The sequence below is a fragment of the Dipteris shenzhenensis genome, chromosome 17 (genome assembly GCF_047967505.1).
Source record: "Dipteris shenzhenensis isolate YYH24624 ecotype China chromosome 17, Dip_SZ_1.0, whole genome shotgun sequence".
NCBI classification, from domain to species: Eukaryota; Viridiplantae; Streptophyta; class Polypodiopsida; order Gleicheniales; family Dipteridaceae; genus Dipteris; species Dipteris shenzhenensis.
This window is the reverse complement of record NC_141612.1, coordinates 54,369,036-54,386,067: the sequence shown is the minus strand read 5'-3', so window position 1 is coordinate 54,386,067 and position 17,032 is coordinate 54,369,036. Positions and strand designations below refer to the sequence as shown.

General features: G+C 43.3%; 2 protein-coding genes across 4 annotated transcripts in view; both read left to right on the top strand.

The window, feature by feature from the left end:
* LOC147892312 (katanin p80 WD40 repeat-containing subunit B1 homolog KTN80.4-like) overlaps positions 1 to 8,481 on the top strand; it is a 99,703-nt gene extending 91,222 nt beyond the window's left edge. For 2 of the 3 annotated variants that reach the window (XM_087388646.1, XM_087388644.1), the window contains exons 14-19: positions 2,156 to 2,230; positions 2,370 to 2,482; positions 2,663 to 2,779; positions 3,699 to 3,767; positions 7,625 to 7,713; positions 7,853 to 8,481. In XM_087388646.1, the coding sequence (XP_087244772.1) occupies positions 2,156 to 2,230; positions 2,370 to 2,482; positions 2,663 to 2,779; positions 3,699 to 3,767; positions 7,625 to 7,685 (435 nt within the window). In that variant the 3' untranslated portion in view covers positions 7,686 to 7,713; positions 7,853 to 8,481. The remainder of the gene's footprint in view (positions 1 to 2,155; positions 2,231 to 2,369; positions 2,483 to 2,662; positions 2,780 to 3,698; positions 3,768 to 7,624; positions 7,714 to 7,852) is intronic. The other variant, XR_015542482.1, reaches the window with a different exon arrangement.
* A 5,716-nt stretch (positions 8,482 to 14,197) lies between these two features.
* On the top strand, positions 14,198 to 16,090 carry LOC147892311 (uncharacterized). Its single transcript, XM_087388905.1, has one exon. It carries the CDS (start codon positions 14,234 to 14,236, stop codon positions 16,088 to 16,090), a length of 1,857 nt encoding a protein of 618 aa, XP_087245031.1. The 5' UTR covers positions 14,198 to 14,233.
* The last annotated feature ends 942 nt before the right edge of the window (positions 16,091 to 17,032 follow it).

Sequence of the window (17,032 nt, the reverse complement as noted above, 5' to 3'; positions counted from 1 at the left end):
TCCAATGTCGAGTGTTTGTGACAAAACCCTGCTGGGATGGTGCCCAGACTCCTCGTGTCTTTGCCCATTTGCTGATTTTTTGCTCAATGATAGTGCCGTACAGCTTCGCCATTAGGTTGCTTACCACGATTGCACGGTAGTTTTTTGCCATCCTGCTGTCTCCCCCCTTGTAAATTGGTACAATCCTACAAAGCTGCCATTCTAAGGGGAATCCTTCCTCTAGAGCCATATTTATAAGCCTGGTGAGCATTTTCTGTGTCTTTTCTCCTCCCCATGTTAGCATCTCCACCACTAGTCCTTTTGTGTCTAGAGTCTTCCCATTTGCTAGCTTTGATAGAAAAATCACGGTTGATTTTCTCTTCCCACGTCTTTTTCTGTAATGATGTCATTTGCTGCTTTGATAGAAAAATCACGGTTGACTTTCTCTTCTCCATCTCTCTTGTAGAGGTCCTTGACATACTATATCATATCTTCCCATGATGATTTTCTCTCCTGAGGTTTACTGCCATGTAACTCCAGAAAAAAATTTCTAGGATTTTGTTTTAGCTCCCAAAACTCTCAAGCTGTCTGCTCTTGAGAATATTATGTTTTTGTTCCCTACCAGCTTTTGGCTTGCTGGAGCTTTGCCCTCTTTCTAAGCTCTATCTGCTGTTTTCCATGCCTTATTTGCATTTCTACTTTCCTTGTCATACTAGTGGTTGCAGGGCATTCCTATGCTCCTCCCTTGCTTTTAGTAAAGCACTTTTGGGCTGTTATCTGCAGCATTTCTGTTAAGCATTTGCTCATTGCGTGACAAGTAGAGGGCAGCTGAGTTTGTGATATTACTGTCTCTATTTCCTCTCACCTAAATATGAGCTTTTTTGTAATCCATTCTCAGCCTGGGCATGCAGTAATTTTTGGCTTTTTTGCAGCATTCTTTGTCCCTATGGTGCCTAGAGATATTGCTCTGTGGTGAGACTCAAGAGTCTCCTCCTAAATCTTGAGATCTTATGAGTATGTGCCTTGCATGTGAGCTTATTATTACGTAGTCAATGGCACTTGATCCTTGAGGGTTTTTCATGTTTTTGGGCAAAAAAGAGACTTCTATTAAGTATTAAAGAATACTGTTAGAGCAAGCTCCATACGGGAATACACCATGCAGTGCATGAAAAGCTCAAGAGCCAAAAAGAAAGGATTGGGGCTGATAGTGCCATCTCAATCCGGTAGCAAAAAGAGTGATCTTTCTATTTTTTAGGGATTTCCAGAGCCTCCTCCAGAAATTTCTACGCAAATCTGCGGTGATGAAGAAGCTATCCCAATGGGGGGCTCTGGAGGGAATCCAACCTCTACTGCTCAGCTGAAATCTCCTGGCATTACCAACCGTGAAACGAAAGAAGGGAATCCCCCTCTCTCGGTGCCCATGATCTATCCACTCCCACTCTCCTGGGTCCCACTGCAAGTACCTAATAGGTGCACCTCCATATAACTACCACCTCCAGGATCCCAGGGCCAAGAGCAGAGGGTCGGGGTCTAAGTACTACTGCAAGCCCGCTCCATGGTCCACAAAACCAGCAATCTTGACAGGCTGAAAGGCAACCTCTAGAAGAATACCATCCGTGGATATAGAGAGTATACCTCCATCCCCAACGTCAAAGACTAGAGCATCTTTTCCGAGATCTCGAAGAGCAGTCATTTGTAGAGGAATTGTTGTCCTCGAAAAAGCTCCCATCCAAGTGGTGGAAGTAATAGGCATCTCAAGTGTCCATTCCACCGGGATGCCTACATCTATCTGCTGAATCTTGCGTGCTACCCCTCTGAGGTGACTCACGGACTCTAGCCTCTGATCCTCAGGTAGCCTGATAAAAGCCTTCCAAGTGCCTATTGTGTAGGCGGGGCCTCTCTCCCATTTAGACCACTACATATAATGGGAAGTGCCCAGTGGTCTGCCATGCTCATCAAGTATACTATCGTTCCAAATGATCGGCTGCCTATCAATCTCTTCAAGGGTAAAGGGGGTTTTTCATGTTTGGCCTTCTGTGTTTCTGAAATATGGGGTGGCATTACAAATTTGCAACCTGAAACATGCACACACAAAGAGAGACAGAGAGAGAGAGAGAGAGTTGTTTTTTTGATTTGTAGTGTGCATTGATATGTAAAATGACTTTGTTATTTTTAGGTTAGCAGGCGATTCTGGACAAAAAATGACTTGAGAGGTGCTGTGGAGGCAATGGCGAAAATGGCAGATCATTCTGTGGGTATCCTTAAGTGCATGCATGTGATCTTACTTCTCTGACGGTCATGATGTTCCCAGCTGTTTAGTATCACCCTCTGGTTTTTTAATTGCCAGCAAGAACTTAAAAAGTTTCTCATATTGAAAACTGGCTCTGTAGGTTCTGGTTGATGTACTTAGCTGTTTGGTGGACCGAAGTGATGCCTTCACATTAGAAGTATGCACTTTGCTCCTACCATTGCTCAATGGGTTGCTAAGCAATCACCTGGACAGGTAAGGAGAAGGCTCTGTTGAAAACATGGGAGGGGCTCTTGAAGCTAGCTTTAGGAAAAATTTGTTTGAGTTTCTAATAATATTGTTTTGGGAAGTTTCATGTGACTGGGATCTCTTTATGAGTATTTTATTTCTGCTTGATCTTAGGGAGATCTGTATCCTCTGTCACTTTGCTTGCAGATATTTGAGCACTGCCTTGGCAGTCTTATCTCTTTTGGTGAAGAATTTTGGTCAGATTATTCACACAACACGCACTGCATCACCATCCCTTGGGGTCGATCTTCATGCAGAGCAGAGGTAAATGCTCTTAGTCTGCATTATGTTTACTTTATGTGTTCGTGCTTCATAAGACTGTTGCAAGTGCTTTATGTATATATTTTTGGAAAGTATAAGAAATTGTAGCTCTGGACTGGAGCATACTTGGCTGTTGTTTGCTGTTTTGTGCTGTTTTGGAGTATATTTGTGAGGCATAATGGACACTGGAAATTTTTTTCCACTACAACTGGTGTAAGTTGTCTGTGTATATGTTCATGGAAAGTAGAAGTACTTATAGATCTGTCAGCATACTTGGCTGTTATTTGCTGTTTCAGAGTTTAGAATCAGAAATAATGGATGTTGAAAAAGTTTTCCACTACAGCATCTGAAGAGCATCTGAATCATCAATTCAGTTGATGCCTCTCAAAGAAAAATTTCATAAACTGGTATTTGTGGGCTGAAGCATGGAAAAGATACACGGCCATTTCGGCTGCTCAACAAGGCGAGAGTGGGGTGGCTCTGGAAGTCGGCAGTCGCAGGTATGGGATGCCTAAAAGCAAGGGCGGCCTGCCTCAAGTCGGGCCACATCTGGGGCTGGATGGGCCAGATATGAAGGGAGGGGGAATCCAGTCCCTCATCCCCTATGAAAAAGCCACTGAAGATCTCTGAAGAGCACGAAGCAGTCTGGGGGTAGAGGAGCACCGTTTGTAGCATACCTGACTGAGAGGCTAGGCTATGGTTTCTCTTGTTGTATTTTTTTGCTTCGAGTGTGGCAAGCAGTATACCCTTTTCCTTATAGCTCATTTGTGATTGGTTAAACATTTTTATGTAAAAGGTAGCAGGCATACATGCACTTAGCTTACTTGCCTTGAGAGTAGCTTGTAAAGTAGACAGCTTCTTGTTCAAATTATATCTTTAAGACCTCTTTATGATGATGGCATACATTTTGCTTGTGGTGCAGGATTGAGCGCTGTAATGCTTGCTACATTGAGCTGCAAAGCATAAGACAAACCCTTACACCACTATTAAGGTACAGTGGAATGGTGATAATGTTATGTCCTTATATGGTTAAGCTGATCTTATATTTATGACTGTTGAGTAGTTTGTATATGACTTTTAATGGGGTACATGGTTGGTTCTCTTCTCATTTGAGAGACTGAGACATAACATACTTAGATGCATTCCTGAAGCATGGAATCCATTTGTGCCTCTTGTGTCGTGAGTATAGGAAGAGGGACAGGCAACGAGTGCTCTGCAGGGATATGATTGGGTGGGACAATCTCCCCTAGCCATACTAGAGTATGCCAATCTTTAGAATGCAAAGGCAACAAACGAGATTTCTGAAAATTGACATGAAGGCAAGCAGCCAAGCCATACAGCTTACATAAGCGAAGAAAGGTCCCTTTCTGTGGCACCAAAAAGGAATCATCTGCATAGGCCTGAGCAACTAAAGAGCGACTTCCAGGAATATGCAAGCCATGTAACATGTCAGTTGCCACCAAATGGTCAACATATTGAAGCATATGATGTGTGGCGATAGCATATAGAATAGCATTGAGAGGACAGCCCTGGCGGACTGAACGAATGGAGTGTCCAAGTTTCAGAAGTATCCCCGGACAAGATGCATGTAGCTTTGCTGTCACTGTAGAGCCAAAAGATGATATGCTGCAATTTCTGACCAAAGTCCAAAGCTTGCATGGTTTGAGCGATAAAATCCCATTGGATGGTGTCGCCAGATTCCAGAAGGGTGGCAGAGTTTTTACCCTCATCAGGTATCACACCAGCAGAGGAGACATGTTCATTCCAGTTTTCCCTTACTGCAGTCATGCAGACAGCAGTTCCCCACTGTCCTGGATTGCATATGAGTATTATGGAGTTCCCAGGTTTTCAGTTTTGGTTGCCTAGCTTCAATGGCTTTCTCATTACCCCAACAGCTCCTGGAGTAGCACTAGCATTTCTATGTCGGTGTATCTTCCTTAGTGGAGAGAATGCATGCCAATAGTTGGTAGCCAGTTTCATGCCATTGGACTCTTTCAGAGTGCAATGCCTCCTCAGCAGCTCAATCAGTCATCAACAGGTCACGAAGACATCAGGCAGTTCCTATGTCCAGGAGCCTATCGGAGTGCCATACCTCGGAGTGCCATACCACCTAAGGATCAGGAGTTCGCAGTAGTAGCGCGGTGGGATGATTGGCCTCAGCAATGCGGCTTCCAGTCTGCCTCAGCAGTGCGGCTTCCAGTCTTCAGGGCAGTACCGGTTCTTAGGAGTTTTTATTGAGCCGCCGTGTTATCATAACAGAACATTCATTCTTCAGCCTTTTGGAGCGTACCAGATCAGTCCCAGTGCCAGAGTGTTATTCCTCAGTTCTTTGGGAGGACAGTCAAGTTTTGAGCACCAATTGGTGGTCAGCACGATCACATTTGCTTCACAGATGCACTCAATCCCTTAGCAGTATCATCATCCAGAATTTAAGCAGGAGGGAATGTCACATGTACTCGTACACTATGGAGCATGGTGACACACAGTCTGACCCATTTGTCATATACTGTGACCCCGTTGTGAGCCCTAGCCCAAGGACGAGTCAGGCACGAGCTACGGGGGTCGAAAGGCAAAGGTGGTTCCTCCACCAAAGGTGAGTCCTCTACTAGTGGTGACAAAAAGAAGAAGGGCGGTAAGTCCATCTATCTACGAGTTCAAAAGAGGGGAATGTCACATGCACCATGGTCATGCACCAATGGCTGTCTAACATTGTACTGGACAAAGAATGTGCAATTCCTTGGTTGAAGGGGACAATCTTCAGCAAAGGTGTGCAAAGAGGACTTTTCTATGCATTCCAGAGCTTTAGAGCAAGGGAATATTTGTATGAGGGATATCTTTTAACATTTCTTCATTTGTGTTGAGTTTGCTTGTTGGTCTGTTCGAGTTTGCTGACGTTGTCTGGCAGCATAATTTGAGCTATAGTTGCTTATTTTCCTGACCCATTTCCACTCAAGGTGTTGCACTTACCTTGATCCTCGATGGATTGTGTTCTAATAGAGTCGATAGCAAGAGTTCTGGAAGCATTGGCCTGTCCCAAGTTAATTGAACACACATTCAGAAGTTGGCTGTTCGAGAACGGGCTGCAGTGGCCTTGTTGAGCAAAGATGGACCTGGACCCATCTCAATTGGAGCAGCTTTGTACAGACTTGGCATTTTATATTCTCTATTTAGTTTGATTTCATCAAATGAACCCTCTTAGTAGCCGAAATCAGACTACAGAACTGTTTCTAACAACTAGGTGTTTAACCTTTCTAAAGAAATTGGAACTGCCTTAAAATTCGTCTTGTTTTTTTCCTCTGTCTAAGGTCCTCTTAACGCATTACCTTCCATATGGAATGGTGTCTTTTGCAGTGGAATTCATACTATCAAATAGTCCAGTCTAAATATTAACCTCACAGTTTACAGCCTGTTATATCTACTTAACAATATATTGGTGATTGGCTTGATAAATGAAGACTTACAAAACTGCTAGTATTGCATAAATGGGGTTGAATGGGAAACATGATGTTAGCTAAGCTGTGGTATATATGGTCTTCTAGCTTATGAGTTAATAAAATTTTTAGGACCGTAGACGTTACAGGCCGCATGTCACTTAAGCATTTAATCTCAGTTACGGTTCAGGGTCCGTTTTTACAGAACCCTCTCTTTCTTTGTATTTTAATATGCGCAAATCATCTCAGCTTTGCTCTTTAACTAGTGTCTCTTTGCTTTATTTTTCTTCAACTTCCGCATTAAAATCGCGTAGTTTTGGTGCTTTGCACATCGCACCAGTGTCACTGTGATCATCAAGAGAGAAAGGGTGAAGGGCACTTGATGCTTTTGTTGAGGGGGACATGGTTTTGGCTAAGGTGTGCAAAGGCTTCAGAAACTCTTCTATGCATGGTGGAGCCGTAGGTGTTATCACCATGATAATCGCATTGTGTTTGCTTACTGAGTTTGGCAGCATAATTCGCTTGCTCCCCTTCTGCCCATGTCCATTAAAAGCTGTCGTTACTTACCTTGAACCTCAATTGGGTAGTGTTTTGAGAGTGTGGACAGGAAGGGGGAAGCATTGACCTGTCCCAAGTTAATTCAACACATGTAACAAGGTCGGCTATACAGCGACTCATGGACTGCAATGTCCTGGTTCAGCCAAGGTATACTGTCCACACATCTCAATCACAGCAGCTTCAAACAGTATTATTCTGCAGGACTGTTTTTAACAGTCAATCAACTATACATTTTCCAGTAAACTCAAACTACCTCTCACATTTGTCTTCCAATTCATCTACGTACCTCTTAACTGTATTATTCTCATGGACGGTGACTATTGCAGCATAGTTCATGGGTCTAAGTATAATGCCGTACACGGTTTTCAGACAATACATTGGTCAGTTGGTCTGCATGGAGGAAGGCTTATGAAATCAAAAGCCCTTCATAAATGTAAAGTTGTTTTTTGCACATGGATATCATAATGTAAATGAGGCTTCGGATGTTTGACTGTGGGGGCAAACAATTTCCCTCTTTCCACATATTGATTGCTAGCTATTTTTTAGGAGGAGCAATGACTTTAGGTGTTGTATCATTATCTTAAGGTTGTATGTTAATGTGCTGCATGTAAGTATATAATTTGGTTTTTTCCTGTTGCCTTGACCATTGTTCAATTGTATGTAAGTTTCATGTTTTTTTGCTGCATATTTTTATGGAATTAAGTCTGTGGAAAGCAGGCACCGCTTACAACTTGATACACTTTTTCAAGTCACGTTTAACTACTTGCTTGGACTATAGTATGATTATTCTGAAAGCGGTCACAGGGTAAAGTGCATAATCTTGTTGTGAACTCCTCAAATCTTTAAATTTACTTTGCAGAAAAGGTGGTGAAATAGGAAGGTCTGCTCAAGATTTGAGTATAGCCCTCCAAGAGGTGTGATGGTGAAGTGTCGCTACTGGGGTGTAAGGTGATATGTCTACAACAAATGTGCTGCGATGGGACTTCAGTATATTATTCAATCAGATTGTTTAAATTTCTGGAAACATCATCCTCAACAAAATATTGGGACTAGAGAGTATTTAATTCGTTTTTGTATCTGATGGCAGGATGGCTTATATGATGCCAAGAGAACCATGTCTGTGCTGCTGGCTTTATTTGTAGGATCTTGGGGATACGTCTTGTTCGATGTGTATTGATATGAATTCGAAATCTGGAGGTTCTGGCCTTTACCTATATAGTAGTATTCCCTTTCTCCCCTGTGCAAGAAGTTGGGTTTTTCAACCATGAGCGTGGTTCCAGCATACACCATCTTTGTAGGGGAATGGAATGACACATTGCTAAAATTTGCATTAACAGTTGGCCTGCACCAAATTCAGCCATGCTATGCGAAGGATGTGCTGAAGCAACCGTACTCTTCCAGATGAGCTGGGAATCATTGATTTTTTGACTGAATTCACTGTACATATATGTAGGACGTAAACTTCTGAAGAATTGTACTCAAAATCGGAGCAGCAAGATAAATGCTGGAAGCAAGGAGTGCCTGTTTTTCATGGCTCACCTAAGCTTGGGTGCATTGAGTACCCCTCACCAGGAAGAACATATTCATTTATTGGTACAGATGTAATTCCATATCTGGCAGGCACAGTAGCTGTTTCTCTTGGTTGCCTTAAATTAAGGTGCCATAAATTGGCAAATGCTATGAGTGTATATCCTATCCTTTTTAATACATCTTACTCCGTGCAGATGGGCTGTTCCCCTTATGATAAATTTTGATGAGTTTGCTCTGAACATATGTTGTTTGCGTGTATGATATGCCTTCTGGTTAAACAGTAGGTAAAGATGAGTTTTTAAACTCTTCAAATCTAAGCTTGTGTTTGCATCATATACTACGTGATAAGTAGAGTGAATGTAGGCATTTAAAGAATTATTACACGTAATACATAACACAATGGTGTGCCAATGAATCTTCCGTGATGGTTTTAAAAAAGTAGGCATTTAAAGAATTATTACACGTAATATACAAGTTTAAGTGATCATAGCACTCATCAAATCCTAGTCTCTAATCAATACTTGCCCATCCTATAAACTTTCAATTTTTTTGCTTTGCGTGCTTTCTTGACTTTGGTAAGTTTGATATTTCTGTTTGAGCTAGATCAAGGTGCGCTCCTTTTATATCCAAATCTTTGTACCCTTTAGCTTATGTGTTTGTTAGAGGATTTTAACTCTTGTTGCCCTCCCTCTGAATTAGACCTGTGCTTGTGTGCCATTTCGGTTGACATTGCTTATTTCATTTTCATACCATTCAACTTACGGAACTTCCTTCTTCATCTATGTCTTTTTGCTCATCTTCATGAAGGCAACCATCTTTCAACCTTCCAATGCGTGAGATCATTCTTTTTTTAATCCTAGATTCTTGCTCTTGTACTTTCATATAGAGATCATTTTTATTTACTTTATTGCTAGCATCGGAATCATCTCTTCTTTGATAGAACTTGATTAGTGATCTCTCCTTAACCGCGGAGACCAATTGTGGTGTTGTTGGAGATTAGTTTGCATTTGTGCAGTAATTTTGCCATGGTTTCCTATTTTTCACTGCTCTCCTTGTCTTGCAATTGGAGCTTGAGCTCTCGTATTTCTTGTTGTATGTAATAAATTTGCTCTTGCCTTTTTGAACCTTTGCATAGGAGAAAGCTGATGGGAGGGTAGCAATCGTTGAGTAAGAGAACTTGTCGATGGAGTCGAGGCAAACGTCTTGACCTCGGGAAATTCCATGTGGGCATGTGTGGATTGGGCACCCTTTGTTGGTACTAACCCTTGGGGGATCAACCCTAGGGAAGGGCTGAACATCTGGGCCTCTGAGACTTTTTTGAAATGAATTTTAAAGAAAGGTGGTTGAAGTGAGAGAGGAAAATAAGACGAATTGACGTAGCAGCAAAATTGATTGCGAAATGACCTTTGGACTCCGACTTGTGAGGATTGAGACGAATTGACACAAGCTTTGAAGAGGCAACTTAAGAGGTGAACCGTTCGGATTGTGTGGCAGCGACCTGTGGAGGCTGGAATCCTGTAGAGTTGTTGCTACGAGGCTAGATGGGAGTTGCTGCTACGAGGAAGAGTTGTTGCAATGGGGGAGAGGCGGGAGTTGCTATGAGGCTAGACGGGAGCTGTTGTTACGAGTGCTGCCACAGAGAGAGAGAGAGAGAGAGAGAGTTGCACTGGGCATCCTTTGCATATGAAATAAGATCATGCCATGTATCTATTACGTAATAACACAATGATATGAGAGTGTTGTGTATGTATTTCAAACCAAAATTGTAGACAAAACAATGCTCTCAAATGGGAAAGCAAAGTGAGATTGGAAAGTTAAAGCTGTTTAGCCACTTTTGATCATGTTTAAAACGGTGTATGGACTTTACACCAAAGGGTTGGTTGTTTCACTAAAATTCATCATTAGTCATGGCCTTTAGGATATCTGTGACAGCTCAGCCTTGACTATTGTGCAACAGTCTTATATGCTAAAAACTGGAACAACAGAATGATGACATGAATTTCAATTTTCAGCTACAGAATGTAAAGAGGCATTTCAGTTTGGTTTGGCACCTGTGTGATCCCCAAAAAGTGTCCACTGTGGACTTCCACATCAAGCGATTTTACGCATACGACTTACAAATTTACACAGCGTAACACGAACATGATAAACCATTAATTAACATTTCAAGAACATAAGTAAGCCACCCCCACATCTTTCTGTGCGCTGTCGAAAAGTGAATAAAGGGGTCCAACAGATAGTGAATCATTGATTTCAAAATTAATGTTACATGCTGTAATGACAAAAATACAAGACTTCAAAGTGAAGGATACCGCCATGAAGCAAACATTGCAAATCCATTGGATCATTGATCATATCATTTGTGTATTATCCTAGAAGGAAAAAAAGAGGTGCATTATCTGTTGTAAATCCAAAAATGCACTATGCATATAGTATGAATCCACAAATGATTGTCTCTAAAGCCCAAATGGCAATTGCAATCTGTCAACAAAGACATCTACAAATCTGTCATCCAAAAGACACCTGACACAGCTATAGACTCCAACAGTAAATGTCTATGGAAACTATGTAAACTGACTGTTCAAAGCGTGTCATGAACCCTGAGCTATTTATGGTAAATTGTCTAGAAGGTTTTGTGTCCATTAGGAGATTGTGTGGCCACAACGCTCTGCGAATGATAATCAATAAAGCGACAGTGACGTCCGAGTAGGTCATCGACATGGCTCCGTGAGTTTGAATGTGAACTTGCGATCCATCTTGAAATAGAACACGCCCCTTCAATGATGGTATGGGAGAAATTTGCTCGCCACTCACATAGCGGAAACAGAAAGGCTTGTATGGATCGTGCGTGACATGAGAACTACTGTAAGCTCCACATTGCTATTCCACTAGGGGTGCATTCAGATTTGTGAATTGAAGAATGCTGGTAACCTACACAACATGACAAGAATATATGTAAGTACACATGAATCATTCCAGTCAGCAATGATTTGATGCTTCAGTTACCTTGTGTCCATATCCAAGTTCTGACACCCGATGCCTAAAAGCCTCTCCCAAAATTTCATGCAAACTACTCTCAGGGACAACAGCTAGAATCGTGAAGTCAAATACACCCAATGAATGCTGGCCACGCATGAATGAAAATACTCTTGGCCACGTACATCACAACTCCATCATCAATAAACTCTTATATGAGTCAGGAAAATGTATTCCTTCGCTTAGCAATGAAAGATAGCTGCATAAAAGAAAATGCATTGAGCACATCTAGCAACTCAATTTAGGACTAATGCACTAGTACACCACATCTGTACCGTAGCTCGATCCTCAGGATTTGGTCCATCAGCTACAATGATTTGGTCGCACGAAGGTCTGTCCAAGTCCACTTTAACAACAACAAAGGCGATGGTGTCCATCACGGAAGTAAATATACCGCTTGTAGATTGAATCTGATTTGCTCCCCAAGGCACATAGGCAATAATGATCCTATCAATATGAAAATAGATTTGACTATTGAATGGCTTTGCTTTTAAAATGATCAGTGTGGCATCAACATGTAAAGAGATATTATAGGTGTCCCCTTCACGTGGTACTTTCTTCTATCCTATAGAAACCATCAACCTCAATGATATCTCTCACTTTAGCCACATATGTGTGGGGCACATGAAGCGTGATTGTTTGACAGCAGCCAATGTCAGTAAGGTTCACACTCATGTATACAGCGTACGATAAATTCGTAGCTTTAAATGTACCATATTTACAGAGAGCTTTGCCCTGGAATGTGAACTGGTAACTTACGCACTCGCATATATTTCCAATCCAAAGCACAGGAAGTGCATTCGGATTCAAAGGCCTAAAGTTTGCCAGAACCAGTGCCCTTGAATTCTCTTATATGTTAGGACAATCTCCATCATTCTTCTTTGTATGACTTGTATTTGCTGAAAAAATACTTAATGTATTAAAAATATGCAACAACAACTATTTCTTCTAAAATGATCACTAAAATAAATCAAATATTCTAAATCATAATTAACATCTACCTTCCAATATCGACAGACTCGGTTGACACATAATCAAATCCAACAACTATCTCTATGAGAACATATACTATAGACCCATTGTAACCAAACCATGTAGAAAGAATAGCATGTATGGAATGCTACAAGACACTATTAGAGAGAGCACCACATGGGCAAAGCCAAGGATGTAATATTGCATGAAATACTACAGGCCCTGAACACATAGAGAGATGATGCAGAAACCGATGAGAAAACCATGTTAGAACGTTAGCCTAAAATTTCAAGCCAATAGATTCCTTCCATGAGAGACATAATCATGTCTTAGGCGATTATAACTCTAGAAACACGCTCATGTGGTTAGTGGTTACAAGGGTTGATTTATTATTTCGCCTCCAAAAAACATGCCTTGGGCAAGGGTATTGAATCATCTTAACAGGTTGAAACGGTAAACATTGATTTGCATTCCAGACAAATATTTCAGAGTCAACTATTGCATTGTGAACCAACATTTGAGAGTCAAATATTATTGAAATTTGAAATTTCATTGCAGCACGTTTGAGTCACACATAAGCACGTTTAAGTCATCGCTACTAAAAAAACCACGAACAATAACAACATCTCCACTCCCTTCCTATTGGAGTTCACCAAGATAAAATCTCTTAAAAAGCAAGAAAAGGAGACACAAAATCCATTGACACTCGAGAGTAGTTCACCATTTCATAATCTCAGTTGTTGCAAAATCGGGATTAAAAATATGGCCACAACACTAGGAAAAGGCAACAAGTGCAGAATCTAAAACTATCAAGGCGAAGAGCTATGGCTTTTTGGAATAGGAGGGCCGATGTTTATTGTCATGCAGATGGACAATCTAGTTCCCCTCTTTCTTAAGTGCAAAATCTTCTCCAGTGGAAGGTATGGCCATGAGACAAAGACCAAATCCAAGAACACCCACAAACGAATAGTAGGACTCGTCGAACACAACTTACCCTCGTAAAGCACTATAAGCACACATGGCCAATAGCCTATAGGTGCCCACGATCTTCCTAAAAATAAAATTCATTAATTACTTGTGGAGGTGGGCTCATGGAGGGGAAAAATATTAAGCAAATGGCGGTGACAGATTCTAGAAAAACTATGTCCTAGAAGCTTCTTGCTCCCGAGCGAGTATATAGAGAGCAGGGGGGCATACGTTTATGGGGGGGGAGAGAGAGGAGGAGGGGGGCGGGGGGTGGCGCTCTAAGCACGAGGGGGTCAGACGGTGGGCAGGGAGAGTTGAGTGGAACACGAGAGAGAAGAGGATAACTCGCTGTTGCTGTGCGAGAGCCAATTTTTTGCTCGCCTTAGTTCGTGGAGGGCAACCAAATTTAGTTTGCAGGATTTGGCTTATTTCAGTTTGTATTTTGTTCGTTCCAAAGATCACGGGTTGATCGTCAAGGGCTGGGGAGGAGCTACCGGGTTGAGTCGTGAGTGGGAGAGGGACACAGAGAGCGGGAGAGGCGTAGGGAGGAATTTTCTACCAAAGATTAGAGATGCGTTGAAATTGATCCCGATTGAAGATTGCCACTAGATTTGAAGCTATGAATTTTAGAATTCGAGCGAGCCAAAAAGTGCCAATAGTGCCACGAGGCAAGTGTGACCCCGAGGGACATAAACGAAGGGGCGTGCATCGGATCGATGATCGATCGTATTCTATATCCAGTATATGATAGATCTGCAAGGTCGTGCGTACTACCACTACTCCACAGGACTCCAGCAGCAACTCTTGCTCAGCCTCATAGATTGCTATTACTCCTGTGAGCTCCCTCTGCATGCACCCACATTCCTCGTGGGACGACGACGTGCGTTCGTGCACCATCTTTGTTTCATGCTTGACTTCCTTTCAGTAATTCCTTAGCCCGGAGCATTGCTCCTTCGCCTCTCCCATGTCCACCAGCCATGTACACAAGCCACTCAAGAAATCACCAATGCCGGGCTTGTCCAGGAGCAGATTACTTAGTGGCGTCTATGTTGGAAGCCTTGTCTGTATCGTTTTAATACACTCCTTCGGTGCCTTCTATTCATCCTCACTCGCTGCTCTTTCCCCTAAGTTCCCCGGCCAGCTTTCCGTTTATACAGTTCACGATCCGTTAAGGGTAGTGCAACCGGCCGTGAAGTTTTTCTTTGGAACCGGAATTGAAGAGGGGAGAGAAGACGTTACACCGTCCGATTACCGTGACACCGCAAGTGCTCTGCTATATTTCTCGCCGGAAGCTGCTGAAGAAACAGGCACGCAGCCGGCTCGCAGTTATACAGGGAATGGTGACTTGGATGACGAGCAAGAAGTAACCAGCAGGGACACTAGTAGGCCGCTGCGCGAGAAAACTCAAGGGCAGAAGCAAGGAGAACCGCATGAGATCGGGGTCATGGGCCAGATTAAGTGGAAAGACAATGCAGGTTTAGAGAGGAGGGTGCCCAACGAAGATGATTCTTCAAAAGTCCTTACAAGCACCGCCGAAGGAAGGCATACAAGAAAAATCGATAATGCAACGTTGGAGGGGTTTGAGATTAAGAATAGGGGAGACGCAGAGAAGGGGGCGGCGTCGCTGCATAAGGAGAAAGGCGAGGGATCCGAAGGGGTACCACAGCAACTCTCTGGCTCAAGCGACGAGGATCGATCGATGGGCATGCAGGAGCTTGAAATGAGCGAGGTGGAGGAGACGGACGAGCCGGCAAACAGACGCCTCAAGAGCGGGCGCATGTCCGTCAGAGAGAAGAAGCTGGCGCGCACGAGAGCAAGATGGTTGAGACGGAATTGGGGAAGGATCGCCATATTGCAGTCGGATTTTCGTTCGAGACAGTTTGGGAAGCGCGTGAAAGCGTTTCTGGATCGTGGTCGTCGCCCCTGCGAGCTCAACTTCTTCGTCACTTGGACCTCGCCCCTCCAGTCTTTCGGAGCTCGCCAACGCCTCTCCCTCGAGAGCGTCTTCAAATTCCATCCCAACGCTTGCCTCGTTATCCTCTCTCGCTCCTTGGATTCCCCGCAGGGCTCCTCCCTCCTGCGCCCACTCGCATCCAAGGGCTTTCGCGTCACTGCCATCACCCCCGACCTCCCCTTCTTGTTCCGCGATACCCCCGCCCATCGATGGTTTTCCGAGTTTCGCCAGGGCAGAATCGACCCTGGTAGAGTCTCTATCTCCCAAAACCTCTCCAACTTGCTCCGGCTAGCAGCCCTCTACAAATACGGTGGCATCTACATCGACACCGACATGTTCGTACTCCGCCGGAGCCTCGCGTCTCTCGCCAACGCCATCGGCGCCCAGACTCTGGACAACTCGCGCAAGTGGAGTCGCCTCAATAACGCGGCAATGGTGTTCGACAGGAGGCACCCCCTACTGCTGGGCTTCATGCGGGAGTTCGCGCAAAATTTCAACGGCAACAGGTGGGGGCACAACGGCCCCTATCTGGTGTCGAGGGTGGTGAGGAGGGCGAAGAAGCTTGGCATTAGAGGGGGCGGGGACTGCCAGGTGCTACGACCGGAGGTGTTCTATCCGGTGGATTGGAAGCGAATTCAGAAGCTGTTCCGCACAGGCAGGGACGAGACAGAGAGCTGGAAGGAGGTGCGGCAGATGATGAAGGAATCGGTGGCGATCCATCTGTGGAACAGTCAGAGTAGGCAAATGAAGGCAGAGGCAGGGAGTGTAGTTGATGTGCTCCTACGACAAATTTGCGTGGTATGCGATCCGGCAATTCACAAGGCGGCTCTGGCACCACAGCAACCATCAACGACGTTCCGTCGATGAACTTCCGTTGTCTCCCAACTTTAATACTCTTTTTATTTGCACAAACCAAACCGATTCAATTTGTCCAAATTTCGTCTAGTCCATTAGATCACTTTTTTTTTTGGAGCAAACCCAATGGATAATCAAACCGATTCCATTTGTCGCTCCCATTTTTGATATGTGGTTTGATAATCTCCATGTATAATTTTTGGGCCCTTCAAGGGTCCTAAGGGATGTCTTGGTTTTTAGGTCCATAGTTGGAGTCACTTCATTTGTTTAATTTGACCATGGAAATTGTGGTTAGTATGAGCCATAAGTGTGCGTTCGTAGTAATGTGTTTACGCTTTAAGGTTTTTGTTTCCTTGTCGAGGTCCTAAATGTTTTTGTCTTTTGTTGTGGACATCCTAAATGGTTGTCTTTTGTTAGGTATTTCTCTTTAAAGATAGAGGCTCTCTTTGTCTCTTGGATGACACCACCTTTATATTACTCTTGCCAAAATAGGCACGCCCCCACTTTTATTTAATGGTGCATCCACCACACACCTCTTTCACCTCTTTTCTCTCCTCTCTTTCACTCATCTACCTTTCCCCATATTCCTTCACCTTCACTTGCTTTTTCTCTTTTCCTTTCCTTCCAATTTATACCCAACGTTTCCCTTTTACAAGTTAGCCAAAAGAGTCTGTCAAATAGCTCCAATAAATGTCACGAGCTTCATCGCCTTTGCCTTGGATTCCATAGCGTAGAAATCTATGTTGAAATTGTTTGCATGAAACTGATTCTCTCTCTAAAGCCCAATGCACTTAATCGACCCTTATGCATGCACTCGAACCATCCTCATGACCCTTATACTAGTTTGCTCTAATACCACATGAAGAAACTGCATAAAATGATGAATGCTAAGAAACTGAGACACAAAGACCCTCATGTATTCATAAAGAAACCCGATAAAACAAAAGATGAGTT